We start from the raw sequence: 27,828 nt of genomic DNA on the forward strand, positions 1-27,828 counted from the left end.
CAATGATGTATTTATTATTATGAACTCCGAGTTTTAGGCCGCACTTCTCTGAAAAACAGGGCTCAGGGTGGAGAACAACAAGTTTCTATTTCCATGTCAGAAAGACAAGCGCCGGTTTCTCTGCTTGCCCAGTTTTAATTTTTTTTTAAACTATTATTTTTGTTTGCCACGTCTCCTTTTCTGAACAATTAACTGTGGGAGCTACCAGATAAGTAGCCTGAGAAAATCTACTCAAATTACGGCATGAATATTCTGAAGTACGGGATTTGAAAGGCTACCATCTGGATATAGTTTGTCGCAACTCATGACTCTTTTTAATCAGCAGTTTGCGATCAAAGCTTTGGTGTCAGAGCTGGCAATGGATCCGTAATGATAAGGACTTCCAAGAAAACTTGTTTTGCATTCTGCGAAGAGGTGGGTGTAAGAAAGGGCAACAATCATTGCCCTGAATATGGACGATATGTAAAGTTGGTGCCAGTGAATGCGGCTGACGTAAAGGAACACAACCTGGGGTAAAAGTGCTTCAGGACACTAGCTTTCCTCTTTTAAAGCCGAGAGTTATCCCTACATGAAGTTTTACAAACACGTTTAAAGCAGAGAAACAATAAAGCGAATCCGTTTAATTTAAGAAATAGCCATGAGTTAATAGTATGTACAGTTCAAACTGCAGGAGTAGGAACGTGGCCTGTTTCCAGTGGGGAATCCAGTGATTTTATTTTAGTACACACACACCCCGTTTGTCCCCCCACCCCCTTTTGTCATCTTGCACTAACTGCACTCCCAACGAAACTCTCCTAGGAGTATGCCTAACTGAATGGATCTGTTTAGAACCCATGTAAGAAGCATAAACAATTTATCTGGTTATACGTAACATTTTTTTTTTACATAGTAAGTGTATTTTTCTATGTGAATGTATAATTTGCTAGACGCTGTTTATACAAATGCTTGTGCTGAGATAAAACCTATTCTACTCAAGTCTATTCCGTGGGATTTATTCCTAGGAAAATGGATTGCACTGTTAGTCTTTTACATGCCACAGACACAACTTACATTTTAAACCCTGTAAATAGATCCAAGTAGTCAGCCGTGTTGGTTTGAAATAGTAGAACAAAATAGTAGTTTTATTTAGAAGCTTTCGTGTGCTCTCTAAGCACACTTCATCAGACGAGGAATCTGGTAGTGAGCAAAGCCTTTGCCGGAGGAATTCAACAGTGCGTTAAAGTCATAAGCACTAGCTACCCATATGACGTGAACTCTGACTCAAAGATTACGCGTTGCTAAGAATACCATTTGTTAAACTTTAAAGAACCACTGGACTCCCGTTTAATTTAACTTTTATTTAATAAAAACAAACGTCTGGGCGGGACTCCCAGTTGCTGCAACCAATCAAGAGGCGACTCTGAGGAGCGCACGCAGAAACCTTTTGAGAAGAGGCAGATCTCGGTCTATCAGTCACCCAAATCTTCAGAAGGACTCAACTTCACTCCAAGGGGTGGGTGACGCTTCCTTTTGGCGCCAACTGCTTTTGCGGAGGAGGTGGGACCCGCCTGTGTCGCGGCAGGGTACGTGCTAAGGCGTCTTAGCGGATTGGCTAGGTTTCTTCCCTTGGCCCCACCCCTTCAGCTTGGCCTGTGGGATCTGCGCGCGACAGGGGCGGGTGGAAAGGAAAAGACAGGGAAGGCGTTTGGGGGGCTGTGAAGGCACCCGCGGCGCGAAAGTGGCAAGGGCGGCGAGGAGGCAGGATACGTCATCCCGGTTGGTATAAAGGAGGGGGGAGAGAGTGGTGGAAAGATTGGGGTGGGGAAACTGATGTAGGCTCTTGCTGCCTCCGTCGTCTGTTACGGTTGCCGGCCCCTCAACATCACCCAGCCCCCCACCCCTTTTCCTCATATCTTGGATTTCCCCCAGCCAGTATTCCTCCAAGTCTTGGATTTCCCTCAGCAAATATCCCTCTCCCTGCCAGTCTCATAGCTCCACAAATCAACGCTCCCCCCCCCACCCCCGAGAGAGAGAGAGACCGATGTAATCTGAAAGCAGGACAAACCAGTAGCACTATCTCAAATATCTCTTAAGTCCACACCAGGCCTTAGCGCACAAATGCATATGCAGAGTGCCCGGTATTGGGTTAGGGCCCACCTGGGGAGGTGACGGGGTGAGAGAAAGAATTCAGATATACTAGATAGGGTGTGGTTCACTAGACAGGTTTGGGGTCCGGCTGCAAGCCCATCACCACAATATTGTCTCTGTATTTTTGCAGGATTATGATATAAATTGTGTCAGGACTGATGAGATTGTGTGTGTGGAGGGGCGTTAGAAGATTGTAGTGGACTCAGAAATCATGTTTGAAGTCTGTCTCAAGCGAGTCCCTCACCATCTGAGATTGGTGCACGGTCAAAAAACCCCCTCTTCCATGTGAACCCTGCCATCTTTTGATCGGTCACTTAGGGACTCTATACATTGTCTCCTGTTGCTTCTTTCTGTAGTGCCCTGCCACCGTTCCCTCTTCCTTTGTTTCTTTGCTTTTACCCATCAACTTCTGCCATGTTAGCTCAAATTCCCCCCCACAGCCTAGAGTGCCATCTCTGTCGTCTCAGTAGTTTTCAAACAAAGCTGGACTTGTGAGGTCTTCGGCTCTTTCCAAGTTACGAAAGTTTGCTGTTTAGGAACTGGAAAGGTAACTACAACATTTATAAAAATATATAATGCTTGTCTTAAATACTTATTTTAAAATAAAGGTTAAGGTCCCCTCCCATTTTAATATTATACATCAGGAATCACCAGACTTGCTTAATGTAAGAGCCACATAGAATAAACATCAGATGTTTGAGAACCTCAAGGAAAGAAGGAAAGTGAATAGATGGGAGGGAGAGGTGGAAAGAAAGCAACTTGAAATGCATTAATCAAATCACTGGCTGCCTTGGCTTGGGGATGTGATTTAAAGAGACAAATGCCTTCTCCAAGCTGGCTGATAGGGCAGTGGGGGCTTCAAGAGCCACATGTGGCTCCCAAGCCACAGTTTGGCCACCCATGTTATACATCTACCCATCTGGAAAAACTTATATGTCAAAAGTGATCTAGCTTCTCCTGAAATGTAATGCCTTTGATATTCCTAACTTATATGTTCATTTTTAGATGTAATGCTCTTGATTTTCTCTTACTGTAGATGGGGATTACCTAGAAAAGCACTATAATGGCAACAGATGATGATGATGCAATGACATTTTCTAGTGTTTTGCGTGGAAGTAAGCATCTTTTCTTTTTTGACCGGTCATTTTATGTTTTTTGATGTGTATGTTGAAAAGCTGCATATTGTAGGACTGTCTATAAAATCTTTGAGAGAAAACTATATATTTTTCTAAAGAATCAACACACATAGACCCTTGTGTGCATTTTGATGCTCTAAGGTATGGCTAGTGTGCTGTCCTTGTTATTTTTATGAAATGCATTGGTTTACACCCTCAATATTGTAGTACTACAGATCAGAAGAAGTTGGAATTGCTAACAGTCTTGGCATATGGCTAAGAGTCTCACTGACCTTTGAGGAAAGAGTTGTGCTGGCGGATATAGGGTACTCCTGTGAGGTTGCAGTATATTTGCTGTATTTTGTAATGTTATGCCATAATGTCTGACACACAACCAGCTAGATATTGGGAAAGGGCTCTCTAGTGTTCTGGGATATGAGCTATCTCCCCCACCCACTTCTAGCCCCAGGACAGTTGAGGACTGGCCCTCTGGGGAAAGAAAGCCTCCCTTGACTGACTGAGGGACGGAGGAGTAAGGAAACAGCCATAGAGGGAAGGCTTTCTCTCGATTGGCTGAGAACTCCTCCCTATCCTCCTCTGGAAGGGAAACAGACAGAGTGGGGGGGGGGGAATAACATCCTGTAAGAGCAGGCCAGATACAGAGAGAGAGAGAGAGATAGGGAGGGAAAGTGAGAGACAGAGAGAGATTGAAGTCTTGTGCTTAAGACCTGTGCTTATCAGAGAGAGTGTTGCTCTGAAAGGTAACACTAAAGGCCTCTGATGGAGAATTCACTGGGGCTGTCCTGACTAGGGCTACCAGTTCCAAGTTGGTGGAAAATCCCTGCAGATTTTGTGCTGGAGTTTGAGAAGGGCATAGGAGCTAGGATTTCAGAGCAGGGTCTACCAGACCCAGGTTCTTGTTGTGGAAGCTGACTGGATGATTTCAGACTTTCAGCCTATTCCACAGGGTTGTTGTTCAGATCAAATGGGGGAGAGAATAATTATGTAAGCCGCCACTGTGGAGAGAGACTGTTCTTTTTCTAGGTGGAAGCTGCAGAGAGAGGGGAGGCAATGGAAAGCTGAAGTCAGAGGGGCAAATGAAGGAGATAGGGTTGCTAACTCCAGGTTAGGAAATTCCTGGAGATTTAAGAGGTGGAACCTGGAGAGGGAGGGGTTTGAGGAGAGGTGGGATCTAAGACAGGAACAAGGCCATGCACTTGCACCCTCCAAACCAGCCATTTCATTTGGGAACCACTGTTGCCAAACTCCAAGTAAGGACTGGAGATCACTCAGAATTACAACTGCTCTCCAGATTGCAGGGATCAGCTTCCCTTGAGGTGTGTGTGTGGGGATGAATGCCTTCAGTTGGGTGGGTGGGAAGACAGCAAGGATGGGGGGCCACTTGCCCAGATCCTCTTTCTAGAGCCTGTTATATTTTTCTCATCAACAAGCTTATTCCTAGTAATAATTTTAAGTAAAAAGCAATAAAATCAGGCTTTAAAGAAAATATTGCTGAGCTTTTATTTTTAGTTTTCAGAGTCTTAGTTTTGAAAACCCCATGAGTAAAATAAGAGCAGAAGAACCATTCCATTGGGGAATTGGAGTAGGAATGAAGGTTGAATCAACAGTCCGCTAAAAATCAGATGAGGCTGGGTACTTTGACTGTGTATCTTGTAAATGTTTGCAAATGTCTAACATAAGCCATTTTAATTCTTAGTTCTTTGTACTGAATTCAGCTTCAAATGGAATCGCAGTATAAGCCATAAGAGGTTCCCCCCCCCCCCAAAAAATAACCCCAATTTGGTTGCATTCACATGTCACACTTAACTGTATTAAGTAAACATATGCTTGTTGCAAGATACGACTAAAATAAAGACCTAGACATATAATGTAGGGAATCATGCATGCACCTTGCTTTTTGCAGTTTAAAAACTAACTGATGTACAAATGCAGGCACATTGGTTAAAATGCAATTCTAAGAGTATTTCCATGGGAGTGAGTCCCATTGAATAGATGTGAGTAGGATTCTGAGTGGTCCTGCTTAGAATGGTGCTGTTACTTACTGAGTTACCTTGTGGGCCTGCACTCATGTGCTATAGTAATTAGAGCCAATTTTTTTTACCAAAATTCCTCTTGTGAGTAAGGCAAAGGTTCATGCACACTTTTAGTTAACTATGATCAAGCTTGATGATTGAATCCAGCCTTGGTTTTTCATTATAGGTTAGATAAAAGCTCTTTACCTCATTATGATTGTCAATGTTTCATTTAGAGGGACTTGTTTCTTATCCATTCCTGAAACTTTTTGCTATCTTTGCATATTACTTGCATGACTTGATGACTTGCATTTTTTTTTGTTTCCTTTGTTACAGTTTCCCCTGGTAGAAGAGAAGATAATGATGAGAGTTCAGTGGATATTTATGATGGGTTAGACAACACTCCAATTGTTTTTGGTATGTTTATAGTGGAAAATTTGTGCTGCTTGGTTTTTTGCTAATACCAAGATTTTTTTGGTTATATAAAGTCCCTGTGTATGTGGACTGTCAACTAATAGTAACTTGTATAAGCTGCTAATGTACCAAAAATAGAAATATACAGGGCTGGTGCCAGGGTTTTCGGTGCCCTAGGTTAGGCCCCCCCATGCCCTTCCACTCCTACCCACAGGCAAAACCAGAGCTTTCCAACTTACTCCAACGTGCAACTGTGGGGGTGGGGCTGGAGGTGGCAAAGGCAAGTGCAGCAGCAGAACTGGCCTGAGGCGGCGGGTGGCTGCTAGTGCTGTGGCTCTGCCACTCTTGACACTGCTGTGCCCCTCCTCCCTTCCCAAAGGCCCGTTCCCCCCTCCACCACCTCAGTCATCTTTTCTTCTCACCTCCCCAAGGAAGAGAGAAAGGAGAAGCACCTCTTCTCAGTGCCCCCCTCTCTCCTGCCTTCCCTCCCAGCTCGGTCTCTCTGGCCATTTACCTTCCTTGAGCAGCTTCCCAGGCAGTGCATTGTTCTGGAGCAGGGAGGCCACTGCTGAAGCTGCCATGGCTGCTGCTATGAAGCAGCCCTACAGGCTCGGTGGGGATGTGAAGAGCCAGGACCAAGTTGGGAACCTCAGGCTGCCTGGTGCTGCCACTGCTGCCCAGCAGCAGGGAATCTGGGGCATTGCTCACTCCAGCACTGCATTCTTGTCCAGCTTCTCATTACCTACAGAGGCGTGCAGGGTGCTTAATCGCCACCTGTTCCCTTCCTGTCTGCCTACCTTTCTCCTCTCCAGCTGTGGGAGGGACTCCCCTGAGCTGCCACCACTTGTGCCTCTCAGAAGCCAAGGTGGAGGCCCTGATCCACCCAGCTGCCATCCACCCCCACTGCCGGCAGCCCTTTCGGGCCCAGCCCCAGCTGTGGTGCTTGCTTCACACCACAGATGCCAGTGGGGGGGTGGGCTCAACTTTCCAGCTCGGTGCTTCAGCTTTGTTTGTTTCCAGCCTGCTTTGCATGGAAACCTTGCACCTGCCTCCTGGAAAAGGAACATCAGCAGCAGGGCAAAGAGGAGCCTGTCCACTGCACCTGTTCCTCACCCACCTTAATGGCTCTGGTGCTGCTCCAGCCTGGGAAGCTGCCTACCTGCTCATCAGTTCCTGCTGGCTGACTCACTGTGGGGCAAGGTGCAGCAGCCAAGATGCTGAGCTGGCTGCACTGCCTGACCCCTCCCCCCCACAGACCCGCTGCTGCTGTGAGTCATGGGGCACCCAGTTTGGCGTCCCCCAGAGCTGCAGCGTAGGCAACCATCTAAGGTCACCTAATGGATGTACTGGCCCTGGGTATATGTGAGAAGCTGTGCAATTACTTCTTCTTTTGATTTTATTATCATTAATTGAATGCTAATTTGGGAGAGCCAATATGGCGTAGTAATTAGAGCATGCAATTAGAATTAGAGAGATCCCTCTGAAACCCACTGAATACCTTGGACCAAGCACTGTCTCTTGGTTTAATCTGCCTCATGAAATTGCTGTGAGAATAATTGTAAGAGGAAAAATCAAAATATGTAAGCCTAAGCTCTTCTGAAGCTAAATAAAAATGATATTTTTAAAAAATTAAAGAGTTTTAAAATGCCTGTTTTTAATAATGGCAGAGTGGTTGTAAACTCCCATTTTGTTGTAGCCAACGGTATAGTCTTGGGTTTCAGTGGCTGGATATTGCAGCTTTCTTTTGCTGAATTATGTAGTAACCTGGATATTTGATGGATGACTATTCTGAATTGATTTGGTGGATTACTATTCTGAATTGATTCCTAATATGCTCTAGAGATACATCCAAGGGTTCTAAAAGAGCTTGCGGATGTAATTTCTGAGCCTCTGGCTATTATTTTTGAAAATTCCTGGAGAACAGGAGAGGTGCCGGAAGATTGGAGGTGGGCGAATATTTTTCCCATCTTCAAGAAGGGGAAAAAGAGAATCTGGGTAACTACCGACCTGTCAGCTTGACGTCTATACCTGGAAAAGTTTTAGAACAAATCATCAAACAGTCGGTCCTGAACATTTAGAAAGAATGAATGTGATTACTAAGAGCCAGCATGGTTTTCTCAAGAACAAGTCATGTCAGACTAACGTGATCTCTTTTTTTGAGAAAGTGACTACCTTGCTCAGGGGGGATGCTGTAGAGCAGAGGTTCCCAAACCCGGACCGGGACCAGTCTGTGGCCTGTAAGCAGCCAGGCCCCCACTCCCTGCCCTCCGACACCGCCCTTGCTGCCGCTGCCCGCCCTGCACTTCGGAGCAGCGCTGCTGCTCAGTCCCCCCCCCCCCCCCAGCATGATGAGTTTCAGCTTGCCGCCACTGCCAGGACCCGTCCCCTCCCTTCCTTTCCCCAGCGCCCGAGACGTGCTCCGCCCCCCTCCCCCACCCGCATGATCAGAGGAAGCTGGGAGGCCCTGCCCACTTCAACAGGGACCGGCCTGATTCCACGTTCTCGGTTGGAGGAGGAGGAGTTTCGCCTCTCTCTCCCTTCTGGAAGGGGAGGGGGAGAAGCCTCCTTCAGCGTGTTAGAATCAGCCGGGTCCTGCAGAAGCGGTCCAAGCCTTCTTGTGGCTTCCCTCTGATCAGGCATGGGGTGGGGGGTGGGGAGAGGCTGGCTTTGGGGCTCAGTTCTACCCTCTGCAGCAGCAGCATCCTTTTGGGATGGGGTTGGTTTCTGCTGCTGCTGGCCTGCCCGGGTGCTGAGTGAGCTCAGCTCCGTAGTCCTCTCCAATCAGGTGATCAACCGGCGGCGGGGGGGGGGGGGGGGGCTGCCTTTACACAGCCCGGAGTGGAGCCCTTCCAGACATTGAAATTGACCTGGGGTAGGGAAAGGAGGGAGAAGGAGAGGAGGCAAGCTAGGCAGGACACCATGGGGGGAGGCAAACGCCTAGTTTCCTCCTCCTCCCTCCCTCCCTTCCCTACCCCAGGTCAATTTCAATGTCCTGAAGGGCACTGAAAAACAACCCTATTTGCTTTATTAACCCCCCCCCCTTTCTGTCAGACAGTGTTTTCCCGTCTTCCTTCCTTCTTTTTTTCTCTGTCAAGCAGTCTTTTCCTCATCTTCCTTCCTTCTCTCTCTCTCTCTTTCTCTCTCTCTCTCTCTGTCTGGCAGTCTTTTCCCATCTTCCTTCCTCCTTTCTTTCTCTGTCTGGTAGTCTTTTTCCCGTTTTCCACCCTTCCTTCCTTCCTTCCTTCCTTCCTTCTCTCTCTTTCTTTCTTTCTTTCTCTCTCTCTTTCTCTCTCTGTCAGTCAGTCTTTTCCCTGTCTTCCTTCCCTTCTTCTCTCTCTCTCTTTCTTTTTCTCTCTCTCTCTGTCAGTCAGTCTTTTCCCTGTCTTCCTTCCCTTCTTCTCTCTCTCTCTTTCTTTTTCTCTCTCTCTCTGTCAGGCAGTCTTTTCCCTGTCTTCTTTCTTTCCTTCCTTCCTTCTCTCTCTCTGTCAGGCAGTCTTTTCCTGTCTTCCTTCTTTCCTTCTCTCTCTGTCAGGCAGTCTTTTCCTTCCTTCCTTCCTTCCTTCCTTCCTTCCTTCCTTCCTTCCTTCCTTCCTTCCTTCCTTCCTTCCTTCCTTCCTTCCTTCCTTCCCTCCCTCCCTCCCTCCCTCCCTCCCTCCCTCCCTCTTTGTCATTCTCCCCCCCCCCCCACCCCGGTCTTCTTCTCCTGTGACTTGTGCTTTTTCTTGATTTTTATTTTTAAAATTGCATTGCAAAATCCCCCTATTTTCCTACCTTTCCTAAACAAAATATTGCAAGTGTTTTAAGCATGTTTGTACATCATTTCTTGTCTCCTGGCTCCACCCCCAAAGTCTCTTGACTCCACCCCCAAATTTTAGTGGGCCACGAAGGAGAAGTGTCAAAATAATTGGGCCACAGTGTGTGTGGGGGGGAAGTTTGGGAAACCCTGCTGAAGACGGTTTATCTTGATTTCAGTAAGGCTTTTGATAAGGTTCCACATACTATCCTTGTTGACAAGTTGGTAAAATATGGTTTGGATCCTGTTACCGTTAGGTGGATCTGTAACTGGTTGACAGATCACACTCAAAGAGTGCTTGTGAATGGTTCCTCATCCTCTTGGAGAGGAGTGACAAGTGGAGTGCCTCAGGGATCTGTCCGGGGACCTGTTTTGTTCAACATCTTTATCAGTTATTTGGATGAAGGAATAGAGGGAATGCTTATTAAATTTGCAGATGATACTAAATTGGGAGGGGTTGCAAACACAGAAGAAGACAGAAACAGGATACAGGCTGGAAAACTGGGCTAAAACCAATAAAATGAATTTTAACAGGGATAAATGTAAAGTTTTGCATTTAGGTAGGAAAAATCCAATGCATGGTTATAGAATGGGGGAGACTTGTCTTAGTGGTAGTATGTGCAAAAAGGATCTAGGGGTCTTAGTGGATCATATGCTGAACATGAGTCAACAGTGTGATGCGGTGGCTAAAAAGGCAAATGCAATTTTGGGCTGTATCAACAGAAGTATAGTGTCCAGATCACGTGATGTGATGGTATCACTTTGCTCTGGTAAGACCTCATCTGGAGTATTGTGTTCAGTTTTGGGCACCACAATTTAAGAAGGATATAGACAAGCTGGAATGGGTCCAGAGGAGGATGACAAAGATGGTGAGGGGTCTGGAGACCAAGTCCTATGAGGAAAGGTTGAAGGAGCTGGGAATGTTTAGCCTGGAGAAGAGGCGGCTGAGAGGTGATATGATCACCATCTTCAAGTACTTGAAGGGCTGTCATATAGAGGAAGGTGTGGAATTGTTTTCTGTTGCCCAGTGGGTTAAATCAGAAGAGTTTCCGGCTCAACATTAGGAAGAACTTCCTGACCGTTAGAGCGATTCCTCAGTGGAACAGGCTTTCTCAGGAGGTCGTGGGCTCTCCTTCCTTGGAGGTTTTTAAACAGAGGCTAGATGGCCATCTGACAGCAATGAAGATCCTGTGAATTTAGGGGGAGGTGTTTGTGAGTTTCCTGCATTGTACAAGGGGTTGGACTAGATGACTCTAAAGGTACCTTTCAACTCTATGATTCTACTTGCTTTAGTTCAAAATTAACCTTAACTCTGTGCCTTCTTTTTTTTAGCAAGTTTGGTAATTCTTATTCTCCATATGGCTCTTATTTCTGTTTTATGAACTGATGTAGGCATTGAAATTCTCAAAAACCTGGAAGTTTTCTAAAGGGTTAGCAATCAATTACTGCAGGATTTTTACTAATTTTGCACACAGTATTCTACATTTTTGAAAGAGGTTCTGAGCCTCAAAATGAGCCTCTAAATGGTGTTGTAGGCAGAATATATCTAATTCTGTATCAAAAAGAAAAAATATATTTTATGAGAAGTGACCTTGAGCAAACTTCTGGAAGGATATGGACCTGTCCCTGGTGTTTTTTAATTGATATTTTTGGTAGGTACATTTCAACATGTGTAATGACTGCAAAATTTAACAGAACCTTTGCCTGTTTTGCAACCCTGATGTGTTTTGATCCTTCAGGGCATGGCATGAGCTACTGTCCTTCACTAAAAAATGAGGGAAATGATACTTCCTGGTCTTTTAATGGAAATGAGAAATCATTTATGTAAAATCATCCAATTCTGTCCTTCTGTCTCTAGATAGTCTTGCTACAAAAGCAGCCCCAACTGGAAGTAGTTTAAATCTGTTTGACGAGATCCTGATTGCAGAAGGGACAGCAAGGGAAACTTCGTATCATGATGTATGTATTAATGCTGTGGTTAAATAGTTTAGTGATATACTGTAAATTCATTTAGAGTTATTCTAAATGAATGTTAGCATGTTGTTGCAAAAATAACAGGAATTTATTAACACTAAAGAATTAACATTACTTTTCCGGCATGAGCTTTTGTGAAATTTGTTAGATGTATGGATTCACTGTTGCTTGCAGCAGTTAAGTAAACTATAGTGGCTTTGAACTATCATTAGATAATGCACTCTCCGTGCATTATAGCAATCATTTGCAACTGGAATTTCTTGTGTTAAACAGGAAGATAGAGTTGCTGTAGTACACTGAGAGTGCATTATCCAGTGGGCATGAAAGCAGCTTCTGTTATAAGCTATATATGAGATTCATTTTAATTTTTAAATCTTACTTTGAAAAAAAATAAAATGCTCCATCTTATTTTATTTTTTATAAAATCCCAAACTTCGTTTTTCAATAAAGATAATTAGTTCTGGTTTTCAAGTTGCAACCTACAATTAATCTTCCTAATTTCAGTCTTCCTGTCTCAACAGTTACAGGCCGAACATGAGAAATGTCTGCAGCAACTTCAAGAGCTGATGAAAAAGCTTCAGGAAATACAAGAACAGGTGCTGCAATATTAAACAGTAATTTGATTGATACTGCATTCTGAAATAGAAAATCCCATATACAGAGCTTTTCAATCAGCATTACTTGAGTATGCTTGGCTGAGGCAGCTCTTATCATTGGGAACTATATCATAACTGGATTTGTTCAGTGATGCTTTAAAACACCCAAGAAACTTTGCAGTATATGTGGGAAGTTCTTGAAACCTTTCTTTAGCACTTTTAGTATTCGGTTACAGCACAAATTAGATTGCTATATAGTTCTTGTGAAAGTGACCTATGGGTTGATTACACTCTGTGATTTGGTTGCATTGAAACTCTATTGATAGTGGAAAGCAGGTGCAAAGAACTTTTTTTCAGACCCCCACCTCCTGGATGTCACCCATCATGTCTTGAAAATATGTTCAAGATGCTTGGGAGCAATGTAGTGGGATGGAGGTGAGAAAAGCCACACCTATTCCATTTGTATGTAAAAGAACTCTTTATGTACGTGTAGAAACCATAACTAGATCCCAAAGAATGAGTTATTTTGCAGAAGGATTTGTTCTGCCTCTTGAAAAGAACTCAAGATAAGAGAAGCATTGCTGAAAGTTTTGGACAAAGTGTGGAGAGCATCAGGAAGGGAAACCAGTTGAAATCTCCTTTACCATTCTCTTGCAAGCTGTTCCATAAACTAATTTTTACCACCACCCCTTCTGGCTTCAGCAATTCCACACCTGATCCTTGAAAGCAGCTGGTCTGGGGATTGGGTCATGCAGGGAGAAGGACAACGCAGCAAAAAAAAAATTCAGTGAATCAATCAGTGTCTCTCCCCCCCCCCTCTCAATTTAATGCAGTTGCATGTCTGAGATTGCAAGTGATTGTTTAAGATTTTGCTGCATGTATTAGTGAAAAGATTGCTCTGCTTCAAATAATTTATAGTCTAAAACTAGAATTCCAGAAGAGTTTATGGAGATGTCAGAACTATTGAACTAGGTTCATGCTTATGATCAACTTTAGGTGTTGTACTTGATGTCAAGCTTATTATATTACAGATAGTAATTACGGTAATTTAAATAAAATTGTTTTAAAAACTAGTTCTAGTGTCCTCTATCTGTGCAGATCTATGTTTGTGATAGGTAAATGTTTGCCTGTGCTTTTTTTTAAATGTAGAATTTGACTCTACAAAATGAAAACCAGTCCCTTAAAAAGAATATTTCAGCTCTTATCAAAACGGCAAGAGTAGAAATCAATCGCAAAGATGAAGAAATCAGTAATCTCCAGCGAAGGTACCAACATCTAATGCTAATTGCTTTTTTGTCAGAATATAATGTATTTTTGCAAATATTCAGCAAGGTCTGTAACTGGAAATAAAGTGAGAATGGAAGCGTGCTTCCTAAGTTTGTGGAGCGTGTTGTTTTTAATACCTTGCCTTTAATTAACATGGTGCTTTCCAAAAGATGAAAGGTCCCTGGTCCAAGAAGCTTACATGGGAGACAACAAAGGGAAGGAGGTGGTAAATGGGAAACAATATTCATTCCTTCTAGTTACATATGCTTAGACTTCTGTTTAGTAAGGTGGTACCAAAGGATTCTTGATAGTAGAAAGGTCTCCACAGGAAAAAAGTCTGCTTTGAGGAAGAAGTTTTAAAAAGCAAGGAAGTAAGCACCTTAGATCAGGGGTCCCCAACCCCTGGTCCGTGGCCTGTCTGGAAACGATCCGTGAAACCTGGTCGCCCCCCCAACGCAGTGCTGTGCAGCCTCACCGCCCCCCGTCTCTCCTTGCATGCCTCCACCACCACTCTCTGTTTTAAGGTAGAAGAAAGGGCAGTGAAGCACTGCCTTCCCTGGCTCCTTAAGGGCTGACACCCCCCCCCCCCCCGTGCTGATCTCAGCGGAAAAAACCTTTGTAGCAGTGGATAGCAACGTGCTGAAGAAATGGCCCTGCCCTTGCCTCCTCTCCACTTCCTTCCTGGGCTTGGGAAGGAAGTGGGGTGGCGACAATGGCGGCACCACTTTTTCAGCAGGTTGCTGTCCACTGCTGCAAAGGTTTTTCACACCAAGGTGGGCGGGGGGGCAGTCAGCCCTTAAGGGGCCGGGGAAGGCAGCGCTTCACCGCCCTTTCTTCTGCCTTAAAATGGTAGAAACGAAGGGTGGTGGAGGAGGCGTTGCGATGACAGACGGGGCAGGAAGGCTGCATGGCCGCGGAGGGGGTGGCGAGGAGGCTGCACGGCCACCAGGGGGAGGGAAGCTGCATGGCCACGGGGGGTGGTGGGAAGACTGCACGGCTGCGGGGGGGGTGACGGGGAGGCTGCATGGCGCCGCAGGGTGGTGGGGCCGAATTTGGTGCCCCCACCCTGCCAGCCCTGGCACCATGGTGGGTGGGCTGGTTCTAGTGCTGGCCTCGGCACCACAAAGGTTGGGGACCACTGCCTTAGATAATTAAGTAATTTTTATGAATGTATGCAGTGCTTTTTTTTTTTTTTAGAAAAAGCCCAGCAGAAGCTCATTTGCATATTATGCCTCACCGCCTGGCCTAGGAGCATGTGGCTGCCACATGGTGAGTCGGGCCAGCTGGAGCCCTGGCTAACTCAGGCAGAGCTCTGCTCCTGTGGGCTCCTGTGGAAAAAAAAGCCCTGATTGTATGTCTTCTGAGAAATTAACTTTTGTCAAAGTTTGGAGGGCTTTTTGAACGGGAATACTTGCACTTGCAGTAGGCTGAGCATGCTTGTATCAGTTGGTGCATCCAGTGTTTTAGCATAAAGACTGCTTCATTCGTAAACTGCTTTTCCTACAGTTGCTGAAGGGTTGCTGGATATGCAGTTCTTTGGTTTTAATATTAATAAAATCAGACTAGATTTAATATAAGAGCTAGACACAAAGAGATGCATCTTACAGATTAGAAAGGAACTGACTTTTGACTCTCTTCCCTGCCCATTGCAGCCCCTCAAAAATGTTTTGCTGGAATCTATGAAAGCATGGGGGACTGAAGCTAGAAAGAGAAATGGGCAGATGTCTCTCCTTTCACATATAATGTTGGAATGGTGTATGCTACATATTTCTGAAACTTCCTGGAATGCTATCTAGTGAAAATGGAGAATTTTAATAAAGTAAATAACAAATCTTGATACAATTTTAAACTATAGTACACTAAAATGTTGTCTTTATTAACAGGTTATTAGCATTTCCAGTTCATCAGAATGCCTACAAAAGAACATACTTTTCAGCACCAATTAATAATGCAAGGAACTTTGTAGGATTGGAAAAAAACAAACACAAAGATTTGTTTCCGGAGACCAATCCAAAGACAGATCCTAGGACTAAACCTGTCATTCCTAAAGGCATTCCTCACAGTTATCCATCATGTGATACAGAAAATCAGAAATTTAATTCAGAAAAAAGGAATACTCTGAATGTGCCAAGACCTCATCCTGAACTGCTTTACAGTGATGCTACTTCAAGGCTGACAGATGTTCTTTCTGACAAAGAAAAGGGGGCGAAAGAAATAAGAAATGATGACTATCATAGCAAGGAGAATGACTGCAGATACAAAAACAAAGGACACCAAAACAGTGGCAGCACGTGTAAAGACAATAAGAACTCAAAGCTCAAAAGTAGCCCCAGTTCAGAACAAAGAACTGATACATTTCCTTCCTCTCGGGAGAAACAACCTGTTAATGATCGATTGCCATCAAAAACTGAATGCTCTGGTAACGTTAAGAGTGAAAAGTCACAAAACATAAAGCAGAAGGATCTGAAAACAAAGACTAAAGATGAAAGCAGTAGCAGACAGAAAACCAGTTCTTCCGAAAGAACTCTTGAACAACAAAAACAGAAAAGTAATAACATTAGCAGTCCATCTGAAAAAATTCCAGGTTCTCAAAAATTAAGTCATGGCTATGTGGAAGACAAAAAGGTAAAAGACAGCAGTAACAGAAAAAACAGAGGAGCAAGTAATCATGAGTTCCAAAAAAGGAAACCGTCATCACCATCCCCTCCTACTTCTAACAAAAAACACAAATGCAGCTATTCCAAAGAAGAGAGCAGTAAACGTGAATCTGAAAGCATGTCTTCAAAATCCAAGAGACATCGAACTGAAGAAAAAAGGAAAAACAAGAGAGTGACTCTTGGAGAGAACAAGGATTTTCAAACTGAAAGAACAGATTCAAAGGAACTGTCACACAGAACAGCAAAAGTTGTAAATGAAGTTAAGGTCTACACTATAAGAGAACAAAACCAACCCTTTCCATCACAGGAAACTACCAAGGTAGCAGGTGGCTCAGAGGAGCAAAAGCCCACAAAAGGTAGAAAAGATGAAGACCAGTCCAAAAGCAAAGACCTAAAACTGAGTTTTATGCAGAAACTAAATTTAATTCTTTCCCCTGCAAAAAAGCAAACAGGTGAACTCAAACAAGTAGAACAACCCCCCAGTGGAGGTGATGGAGAAATTCCAAGTAAACTTATTAGTACAAGTGCAGCTAAGCAAAAAAGCCCACCATCAGTCCCAATCCCTGACAGTCCTGTTCCAGCCAATTCAAAACAAGTAGTTTCTATTTCAGAGATCAAAGTGGAAATGGGAACTGAGAGCCTACCAGAAATACTGAGCACAGAGCCATCTAAGGAAACATCAAACCTACAAAACACAGTGCAGTGTGAACTAGCTGATAATCTGCATGAAGCCAGTGATGATATTGGAGAAGCTGAGGAAACACTTAGGCTTCCTAGTATGGGAAGAGACAATCAAGACACACTTCCAGACAATAGTTTCAATGACTTAGAGATTATAAATTGCGTAGATTTTGATTCCTATAGCGTAATAGATGAAATTAGTGGAACAGATTCAGACTCGCTGATGGAGGTGGAAGACACTGGTAATTGTGAAATTAAAAAAGTTGTGGAGCATCCTGGTAAAGAAAACAACATTCCCAAACTTGTGTCACAGGATGTCAAGGAAGAACCCAAAGTATTGAGTAGAGATGTTTCTGTAACTGACCAAAACTCATGTAACTCGAAGCTGTGCTGTCTTGACCAAGGAAGCCACATAGAAAAGTTGTGTAATAAAGGAGTAAAATCTGCACCTCTAGCAAGAGATACAAACCCAGTCTCTGTTGATGATGATAATTCTGTACTGAGCATTGATCTCAATCACATGAGATGTATTCCGAAAGCAATCAGTCCACTTAATAGTCCAATACGACCCTTGGCTAAAACACTCAGAGGAGAAAGCACTTACACAGGACCTGTAAAAAGTTATAATATAGGTATGTTTATTATCTTATTTTTGCTTAACTTATCTGTGTTTGCTAAATGGTGGGTGGGGGGAACACTGTAAATAGAAGCCCTTTTTAGTCATTACATTTTATACCCCGCATACCGGAAGAATGTGTTACTTGCGATTCTCCCAATGCATGTGGAGATCTAAAGGTTCTAGCAATTTTGAAGCAGCAGGAGAAAAAGTGAGGTTTTCTTCAGTAGTTTTTTAGTTAAGCAGGTCTGATTTTTCTTTAGAATGATAGAGCTATCCAGAATCTGCAACTTTTACCATTCAACATACAAGGTAGTTAAATTTGAAGATTGTGACTAGAAGGCCTGGAGGGGGAAAGAAAAGTTCAAAGGGGAAAAGTTTCCCTCCTTCCCCCCCCCCCAGCCCTTTCCCCCAGTTTTTCCAATAGAAAAATTGGAAATTTTGACAGTCCCTCCCACCCCCAATCCCTTCATATAAATATTTTCCTTTTTTCAGTTAGTGAAATGCTTTTACAAACAGGGCAGAATGATGTAGACATATAAATCGAAGGTGCGGTTCTATATCTAGAAGGATGCCAGATTTTCATGAGAGAAGCCATGCAGGTAAAGTTGCCAGCTCTAAATTGGGGGAATATCTGGAGATCCTGGGGTTGGCACCTGAGGAGGGCAGGGCTTGGTAGGGGAAGGGCTTCAGTGGAATATAATGCCATAGAGTCCACTTTCCAAAGCAGCCATTTTCTCCAGGTGATCTGGTCTCTTTCAGCTGGAGATCAGTTGTAATCCTAGTTGTAATCCTAGGAGATCTCCAGCCAACATCTGGAGCTTGGCAACACTACATGCAGGACTCTCATGGCTTCTCAACAGTAGCTTGCCGTGTGTTGTCTTTTTGAACTAATGTGGTTGACCTTTTCACCTCTCCCTCAAACCAATGAGACATTAACCCACAGACTGGGTAAAAAGTGGCTTACTGCCCTGCCTTGCAGGAGGGAGAAAAAAAGATCAGAAGGAGGTGGGGCAGAAACTGGAAGGAAAACTGAAAGTTTGAGAACTTAGCTCTCTCTAACCAGATAGCAATAATTAAGGTACATCTGCTAAAATAGCATAGAGTGCATCAGCTTGCAGTTTACTCTCAAATTTTGAGATTATTTGCAATTTTGTGTGCATAAAACTAAGACATTAATAACTTTTAAATTGTATTGTAAATTCTGAGTAAGTTATAAATGATGCATTTTAGTTTAGGTTTGATAGGACAGAGAGTATTGCATATATTTTGGTTTTCCCCAAAATTTCTGGGTTTTTCCTATGGCTTCAGAATTTCCAGAATCTTCTCTGTGACCTGCCCCAAGCTACCCAATGAGGTTCTTAGATCAGCAGAGATTTGAACTTGGCTTTTTTTTACCTCCATAATATTATCAGCTGTTCTGTGTTAAGAATTATCTAGCACATAGATTTTAAGTTTATTTAGTTAAAATGAAATCACCGATCCCTGCCCCCCTCAGTGAGGCAAATCAAAATAATGTGATTAGGGATTAAGATGTAGGAGCGTTGGGCACACTAAGTACACTAACAGAGCACAACTTAGTTCTGAGAGATCGCAGTGCATGATTGCAGTTCCCAACAAGTTTATCCAAGTTGTCCCATCACACTGAATGAGACTGAGAATGACATCTAGCTCCCAAATCATTTGTAGATCTTTGAACTTCATAAACAAAAATGAATGTAGTGTAAGATTTACTTCCCAAGTGCCCAAATTTCTTTTTTTTTTATTAAGGTGTAGAATACAGCCCAATTTTGCTAAAATCCTTAGCCACTAACTGTCTGCTTCAGAGTGACCTCGCTGAAGTTAGTGGGACTGTTTCAGAAGGACATTGCTTGAGGATTACTAATTAAGTTCAATGCATGAAAGCCAACTATTTGACTTTAATTGTCAGTGAAATTTGTTCTGAGTCTTGCTGCTGTTGGATGCTGTGAATACTTAAGCTGTCCTGTTTCTCTTAGATGTAATGCCTGAAAATGCAGCTGGCTGTCCTACAAGAAGCTTGTCCAGTGAACTCAACAAAGAAAATCAGAAGCCATTTGGCACAGATCCCCAAGTCTTAGAGATAGAATCTCAACTGAACGTGTCTTCAGATGAATTAGAAGAAGGTGAAATTGTAAGTGATGATGATAATCTTAATGGTGAAAGAAACTATGAATCCAATAAAAAACCAAGAGGAAAACCATCTTCTGAAAAATCCAGTTTGATCAATACTTCACACAACCAGAAGCCAAAGACCATATCTTACAATGGAGACAAAGAAAAAATGGCTTCTGGAAAAAACAGTAAAGAAAAACACAGAACTGGAGCCATGAGGCCCTCTAAAGAAACAAAGAAAAACAAAGCTGTGAAAACTGACTGTCTTGAAAAAATAGTTAAAATTATTGCTGAGCCTTCTACTGTTCATGAATTTATGCAGATGCTAAAGGCTATAAGGAAGCAAGTACGTAAAAACTACATGAAGTTTAAAGTACAGTTTCCAATACAGCATTTTCATAGGATTATAGATTCAGCAATTTCAAATTTTACATCTCTAGTAAATTACCTTAACTTCTCTAAAATGTCTAAATCAAATGAGACCTTAAAGCTGAATCTCTGCGAAGTTATAGAATCCAGGCTTAAGCGAATTAAAAGGAATGTTGCAATAGATCATCTCTTTGAACAACAACAATCAGATATGAAGAAAAAGTTATGGAAACTTGTGGATGAGCAGCTTGATAACCTGTTCGACAAAATAAAGAAAATTTTCCTGAAACTGTGCAATTTAATAAATACTGGTGATGAGAATGGCGATGGTAAACCTAATAAAAGAATTAAAGAGAGCCCTAAATGCCTTATAGGTCGTAAAACTGATGAACAAAACCCAAAGAAACGATCTTTAAATGTTGGAACTCAAAAGACTGAAGAATGTGTTCTTCCAAAGCCTGTAGGGGGCAACCAGCTGTCCAGAAGAAATCCCCATAACACAAATAAAATGGATGCACAAAAAAATATGGTTACAAAATGTACAAATTCCTATACAAATAATGCAAAATGGTCTCAGACTAGGGTTGAGCTTGTCAAGGAAAAATCTACACAGGATATTGAATCAGCCTTGAAAACTGGAAAGCATGAAAAGGAAGGGTCACAGGTGGCTGAAAACTCTCAGAAGTCTGATGTTAGCTGTGGACCTCTTACAGAACAACAAATGTCTGGCCTAACATTTAACCTGGTGAATGATGCTCAAATGGGTGAGATGTTCAAAAGTTTGTTACAAGGGTCTGATTTTTCAGAAAAGAACGATGACTTTATGAATGAAAATCAGTGGGAATTCAGGACACCAGAAAAACACCTTCTTAGTGGACAGAACTGTGGAAACGATACTGTGTATGAGGCTGAAGAATCATTTCCAAAAGAGACCCGAATAGAGTCAGGGGTACTAGATGGCATTAAATGGCCTGTAGTTTCACCTGAAAGAGACTCAACTTTTTTAACTAGACTTCCAATGCCTGTTGATCCAGATATTCTAGATGAAAACTGTATGTTTGACATTCCTTCTAGCCCAGCTTTGAAGAAAAGCGAGGCATGCATTTTGGAAAAACCAAAATCACTTGTGTCTTCTATTCTACTTGAAGACCTCGCAGTATCATTGACTATTCCCTCTCCTTTGAAGTCAGATGCTCATCTTAGTTTCTTGAAGCCTGACACGTTTGGATCAGTTCCTGAGGATGTTCTGAGTGCACACTTCAGTGAAGATGCCCATCTTGAAGAAGAGGATGCTTCAGAACAAGATATTCATTTGGCTTTGGAATCTGACAACTCAAGCAGTAAATCCAGCTGCTCTTCTTCATGGCCAAACATGCCGGCTGCTCCAGGATTTCAGTGTTGCACAAGCCTGCCAATGCAGGCAGTAATAATGGAGAAATCAAATGATCACTTCATTGTTAAGATAAGGCGTGCCGTACCATCTACCTCACCACTCCTTGATAAGGCATCTCTAACAAATGATCCCATTGCTTCTTTTATTGAGAAAGGGAATGATGAAAGTGTGTCTGAAGAAAAAATAGATACTTTGAATCCCAAAGGCCTTCCATTGGAAGAAGTGGCAGTACCTAAGGAACAGAACAATATTACTGACTCTGGGGATAAGATGCATGATAATATTGGAAAAGAGCATGTTCCTAGTTCATTTGAGACTATGAAGGAACTGCCTGTCTATCATGAAAACAATCAGCAGGTTCAAGATATATCTGAATCCCAACAGGAATCTAATCCTAGTGCTTCTGACAACATGCTTGAATCTGCAAAGGATCTGCTTAGTAATGACAGACAAGAGCAAGATGGTAACATGCCGGAGCCTCTTCATGAGCTGCCTAGCAATACAAGTCAGCCTCAAGGCACTGATTTGATTGAACTCCATCAAGTACTGCATAATAGTGCTGACCCAGAGGAAGCCTCTGGTGTACCTGATCCACCTAAAGAAGTGGGGAAATCCTCTAGCCCTTTAGTGTCTTTTACAGAACCCTCAAATAAAACTTGCTATGGTGAAGACATACCAAATGTCTTCAAGCTACCTCAGACACACTCATTGAAGACGGTTCAAAAAAGAGAAGTATCCTGTGCTACGGCAGAACAGCTTCCAGTTAGCACTTCAGTAGTTCCACTTGTAGATATATTTTCCTCTGAGGGCCAGTTTGCTATAGGTGTAGACTTGACAAATGAGTATCCTATGGAAAATGAGGTTGATTCATGGGATCTTACAGCAGAATCTTCTTTAAATGCTGGAATTAGGTTACATAAAGAGGATCATGAACCAGTGGGCCACTGTACAGCAGGTGATCTGTTGAAGAATGATGCTGATGCAGTTACAAATTCAATAGCAGAGTTGCCTGACAAGTCAGCTGCAGATGAGAATTTTGAAAGAAAAGCAGCTTTAAACATTGGTAGTCTGATCCCTGCCAAAGAAAGCAAAAAAAGAAAAAGGGAGATTGAAGAAACATCTAGCATAAAAATACAAAGAAAGAGCACTGAACTGTCTTGTAAAAAGAATGGCACAAGTAGCAAAAAATCTAAAGAAAGTATGCCGGTAGCCAAGAGTTCATCCAGTAAAAAAGCTTCACCAATTAGGGACAAAGATTCTTTGCCATCAACATCTTCTGTGTCACCATCAAGTCTATATGCCAAAAACGTCATTAAAAAGAAAGGAGAAGTCGTAATTTCTTGGACAAGGTGAGAATATCAGAAGTGAACTGAGGTTAGAAGTATAGATTAGGTAGAAATTCAGTTATGTATTCCTCCCCCCTGTGGCATGGCCATTTAACACTTCTAATTTCTCCACTCAGCCTCTCCAAAGTTTGGTCTGAATGAACTGGAATGACTGTGTAGTCTGCACTTACCGCTAAGACTGAGTTTTGTGATTGCAGACTTCTCAGTTATATGGTTGCTGAGTTTTGTGATTGCAGACTTCTCAGTTATCTGGTTGAGAGTGGTGATTACAGAAATGGAAAGGAACATGATGAAACTGGGGTGAGGCAGAAAATAAGTTTGTGCATAAGGAGATAGTGAATGGTTTTGTTTAGAAGGATGAAATGTAGGTGTGGGGTTGGCCAGGGTGATTATTGCAGAAGGGAGTGTTGTGGCTCTATTATGGTATGTTTTGGAGGTGACAAATTCAGCATTTTCTATGTTAACATTGTCTGATATTGGACCCAGCAGTTCATTTAGGTGCACACACAGGGAGCCATCTTACATTTTTCCTTGACAAGTAAATCAGATCACCATTCTGATTCTTTTAACAACTGTAACCGTTGCATATAACAACGAGCCCTTTCTGCTCCATGAACAATATCTACTTCCTCATCCTGAAGAGGATTCAATAATTTCATGTAATTTGTGATTGGGCCATCCCAGACCACAATGGGGTAGCTAAAATGTTTGATATTGCCTCAAGATGTATGTATGATCCTGAGCTTATTATTCTGTTCACTTACTGGGAATCGCTGCAGTATAATTAGGAAGTATAAGTTGATACTGTGTGTTTGCCAGTGCTGTTTTGAAAGTGTAAAAATTCTTTAAGCAAATGAAGCCAAAGATCAAGCATATTTTTGTTTTACAGAATTAAAGAAACTGATCTCAAAAAGAGCCCATCTATGTTGGCAGTGCTCTAATTTTGATTAGTTGAAGAACTTGGATCCTGTTTTAAATATCTATGGACTGTAAACTAGTTTGAACTGTTAACATGAGTAAATGGATAGAAACTGGTTTTGTACCAAATATCCAAAAGTGTTCAGAGACTGAAATTAACCCCCTGTTGTTTTCCTTTATAGAAATGATGACAGAGAGATTTTATTAGAATGTCAGGAAAAGGGACCTTCAGAAAAAACATTTTCTTCTGTTGCTGCCAGGCTAAATAAAAGTTCAAATCAGGTATGTATTTGGGAAAACAAATTGTATCAATCTGCCTCACAACATACACTTGTGTGTGGTTGAAAGAAAACAATAGATAAATTAAGCTACTGTATCCCAACAAGCCTCTTGGAAGTTAATCCTGTATTGAGTTCCTAAAGTGCACCACTGTGGAGTTTTACTCTTTGGGGATTATAATTATGATTGTTAATTTCTCTTCTGGGCTAGTGATATTATTAGTATTGGTCTTGAACTTGTATTTTGGGGTTTCTGTTTTAAACCAGATTTTTATTGATTTTACTGTGGGTGAGCTATATTTTATGTATTCTGTTTTTATCACTTCTGGGAGTCTATAGAGTGCAGAAGGAAGCAAGATGCAAATTCTTAAAATAACAATGAATTCATTTATGAATTCATAACAACAATAGCATAATGCATTCATTTGTGAATTGCATGAATTCCTGTAAGACTCCTTTTGTGTGCTATTTTTTGTTTCTTATGGGACTATCTGTATTTTGAATAGTGTCTTGTGGAATGATGAAGTTTGAAATGGTTGAATTTCTTTAGTTCGAAGGAGCGCAAAATAGTTTAAAAGTCTGTATCCTAGATCTTCATAGGCAGTATTTTCCTAGATCCTAGATCTTCATAGGCATAGGAGAGCCAGTTTGGTGTCGTGGTTAAGTGTGCGGACTCTTATCTGGGAGAACCGGGTTTGATTCCCCACTCCTCCACTTGCACCTGCTGGAATGGCCTTGGGTCAGCCATAGCCCTGGCAGAGGTTGTCCTTAAAAGGGCAGCTGCTGTGAGAGCCCTCTCCAGCCCCACCCACCTCACAGGGTGTCTGTTGTGGGGGAGGAAGGTAAAAGAGATTGTGAGCCGCTCTGAGACTCTTCGGAGTGGAGGGCGGGATATAAATCCAATATCATCTTCTTCTATTTTGGATACTGCTTGGCCTCATCTTTTAGACCAGGGGTGTCAAACATGCGGCCTGGGGGCCAAATCAGGCCCCCAGAGGTCTTCAATCAGGCCCCTGAGCAACTGGCTGTCATCTCCTTTCCTTTCCCTCTCTCTTGCTTCCTTCTGCATCACAGTTTGCTTTGCCAAGCTTGCTCAATTGCACAGGAACTACAGAGCAAAGCCTCTGTTTTCTCCATTAGCTGAGGCTCCTCCCCTTGGGGAGGAAGGGGGGGAAGGAGAGCTTGCTTTGCTAGGCTCTCTTAATTGCACAACAGAGCTACTGAGCCAAGCCTCTCTTTCTTCTACTGGCTTAGGCTCTTCCCTCTCCTGGTCCCCTGGGGATGGAAGGAAAGAGCCAGAGCTTCCTTTGCCCAATTTCCTGGATCCCATGGGAGAAATACAAAGAAAGCACCTTTAAGACCAACAAGTACTAATATTTTAATATGTTTTATTTTAAGTTTTTTTTTAAAAAACCTTTAATTGTGTTTGCCTGTGTCCTTTATAAAGTTTATATCTCAGCTACCTAATCTTAAATAGGTATGGCCTGGCCTGGCCTGGCCCGGCCCGACAAGGTGTCATTTATGCTTGATCCGGCCCTTACAACAATTGAGTTCAACACTCCTGTTTTAGGCTGTCTTACGATGTTGGCATGAACCAGTAAATAGTCAGGATTTAATAGCAGGTAGAACATACTGTTGTATCTGCTGAGAATAGCTGTCTGCTGGAGACATGGCCAAGAGTAAAAACGTTTCATTCTTTGCTCAGAGGCATTATACAAGGGCATTATAACTCCTTTTTAATTAACACTTTGGAATCCCAACAGAATTCCCTGCACAGCCAGTGTGTTCTAGTCTCTGTAGCCTGAAGTTTCAGTGGAATGTAGGAGAGAAGAGGGTTTCAGAGGCTCATTCAGCTAGGTTTGTTGGGTGACCCTAGACATCTGCTGTTAAATAATTTAATATTTAATATTATTAAAGTAGATAAAACTAAAACTCATCTGTTCAGATCTCCTTTCACATAAAAAAACTCAGCAACAGCCGCAGAGGCTAGATGTCAGTTCAGCTACTCTCCAAATCTAATCAGACTAATAAAACAAAAAGCAAGTCAATGGCAACACTGAAGCTATGCCACAGAACATGGGGGGGGGGGGGGGGGAGAAAACTGAGCCCCGTGATGCAGAGTGGTAAAGCTGCAGTACTGCAGTGCTCATGACTTGAGTTCGATCCCGGCGGGAGCTGGGTTTCAGGTAGCCGGCTTGAAGTTGACTCAGTCTTCCATCCTTCCGAGGTTGGTAAAATGAGTACCCAGCTTGCTGGGGGGGGGGGGGGGGGGGGAAGTGTAGATAACTGGGGAAGGCAATGGCAAACCACCCCGTAAAAAGTGCCGTGAAAACGTTGTGAAAGCAATGTCTCCCCAGAGTCGGAAGTGACTGGTGCTTGCACAGGGGACTACGTTTACCTTTTTAAAGATGAATTATACTAAGCTGATCCTGAACATCTGTTCAGCTGGGCTAAATGCTCAGGCTTACCAAGGGCAACCATTCCCCAGCCTACAAACAAGTTTCAAACAGCAAACAAACTACAAATGATAAACCCAAGCAGAAAAAGAGGAACCCAATTAAAACTTGATAGAAAACTACTGCTACTGAAAACAAAAACTAAAATAAAAGGAGTTCTTCCCAGAGCACAGCTGTGCTGCTGCCCAGCCTGGAATTAGAACCCTCAAAAATCTGTTCCCCCAATCTCTTTACTTCAGTAGACAAACTTGCAACTGAATGGTAGCATATCAAAATTTCTATTAGAGCTTTATTTCTTTGTGATGAGACTGAAATGTATTTAGTGCAACATTTGGTTTTTCAAGGATTAAAATGCTCCCTTTCTTTCCACAGGTTGAAGAAAGATTCAAACAGTTAGTGAAGCTGTTCAATATGTCGCATTGCAGTTAGCAACTGTGCTGTTACTGATGATGGACTTCTATGAGTGTTTCTGCACCATGTGTGTGTATGAGAGAGATCTAAGTCAGAATATCTGCCTGTTGCTTATCTTGGCACTTATATTTTCTATGCTCTATTTTATACCATTCATCACCTTAGAAGATGCCAGAGAACTCATAACACGTAGCTACACTTCCAGGAGTAGTCATATTAATATATAAGTGGCAGTTAAGCAGCAGGCTCATGTTTCAGAAAGCACGAGCGCTGTGAAGTTTTGCAGTGAATTCTGTAAACCCCTTTGTTCGTTATGGTATAAATATGTTGGAAGTTTTGTAAAGTATATTTTGGTGGTAGTATAGCAGCCTTTCCAAGTTGCCGCTGCTGAAGACAACAGATGTACACAGAGATGGGTTTCAGAGGCTGACTTTGTTACTTTTTGCTAACTTAAAACAGCTTCTTTTAAAAGTGCATCTGCAGTGTGCTTCGGCATATGCGTTCAGGGTGCAGTATGAATTTGTGCCTTAGGTAATTTAACCAATCTTACAATACAGTACTGATTAGTAAAATCCAGAGAATGCAAAGTGTGGGTTATCCAAAACAAGTCTCAATCTGCAATTTCTTCTGGATAGAAAGATTCAATGTGTAAGATCTCTGCGTTCTGATCCAGCTGCCTGGAATTCTTTCACAGAGCCCTCTGCAGAAGCAGCAGTTGGCCATATCAGCTGGGATTGATAAAACAGCGTGGATTTTATTCCTTTCCAAACACTTCCTTGGTATATCTTCTGAAATAGTTTTATGTGATCAGGGCCTTGATATATTCATTGTCTCAAGTGTAATAACTACTGGGATATCTTGGCAGCTATCTCCGAGGACTGCCTTGTGCACAGCAGCAAAAATCCTAATTTCATCTGTAGTCTTACTTCAGAAAGGACAAGGTCCTGTATGAATGTAAGAGCTCAGCATATTTCTTAGAGTGACTTACCAGCATTCTGATCTGGATTCTCTTTTTGGGGGGAGCAGGGGTTGTAAATTGTAAAATTTTAAATGTTTACACTGTTGTAAATACGTGTACAGGATGCTATAGTGTGTAAAATACATTGTTTATATGGTTTGTTTACCTACAAATTTTGACACATAAAATAAGTTTTATTTTGTATAAACCAAACATTGCATATTGAAATACAAGTCTGAAACTTTGTAAAATGAATGCACTTAATATTAATTAAAAGTTGACTCGTTGTTTTTA

General features: G+C 42.4%; 1 protein-coding gene across 1 annotated transcript; it reads left to right on the plus strand.

Moving 5' to 3' along the window:
- The first annotated feature begins 238 nt into the window (after positions 1-238).
- Positions 239-27,828, plus strand: LOC132570524 (CASP8-associated protein 2-like). Its single transcript, XM_060237201.1, has 10 exons — positions 239-414; positions 3,164-3,242; positions 5,612-5,692; positions 11,341-11,441; positions 11,978-12,052; positions 13,202-13,317; positions 15,202-17,288; positions 19,270-22,516; positions 23,614-23,713; positions 26,538-27,828. Exons 2-10 carry the CDS (start codon positions 3,191-3,193, stop codon positions 26,592-26,594), a joined length of 5,916 nt encoding a protein of 1,971 aa, XP_060093184.1. The 5' UTR covers positions 239-414; positions 3,164-3,190; the 3' UTR covers positions 26,595-27,828.

Source organism: Heteronotia binoei, chromosome 1, assembly GCF_032191835.1.
Source record: "Heteronotia binoei isolate CCM8104 ecotype False Entrance Well chromosome 1, APGP_CSIRO_Hbin_v1, whole genome shotgun sequence".
In the NCBI taxonomy this organism is placed as follows: Eukaryota; Metazoa; Chordata; class Lepidosauria; order Squamata; family Gekkonidae; genus Heteronotia; species Heteronotia binoei.

What these genes read in the sequence shown, in the direction of transcription:
- LOC132570524 (XM_060237201.1), top strand. Translation starts at nt 3,191, where the DNA reads ATGGCAACAGATGATGATGATGCAATGACATTTTCTAGTGTTTTGCGT. An exon ending in CAACACTCCAATTGTTTTTG is followed by an intron (nt 5,693 to 11,340) that starts GTATGTTTATAG and finishes TTCTGTCTCTAG; the next exon opens with ATAGTCTTGCTACAAAAGCA. An exon ending in TGTAAAAAGTTATAATATAG is followed by an intron (nt 17,289 to 19,269) that starts GTATGTTTATTA and finishes TGTTTCTCTTAG; the next exon opens with ATGTAATGCCTGAAAATGCA.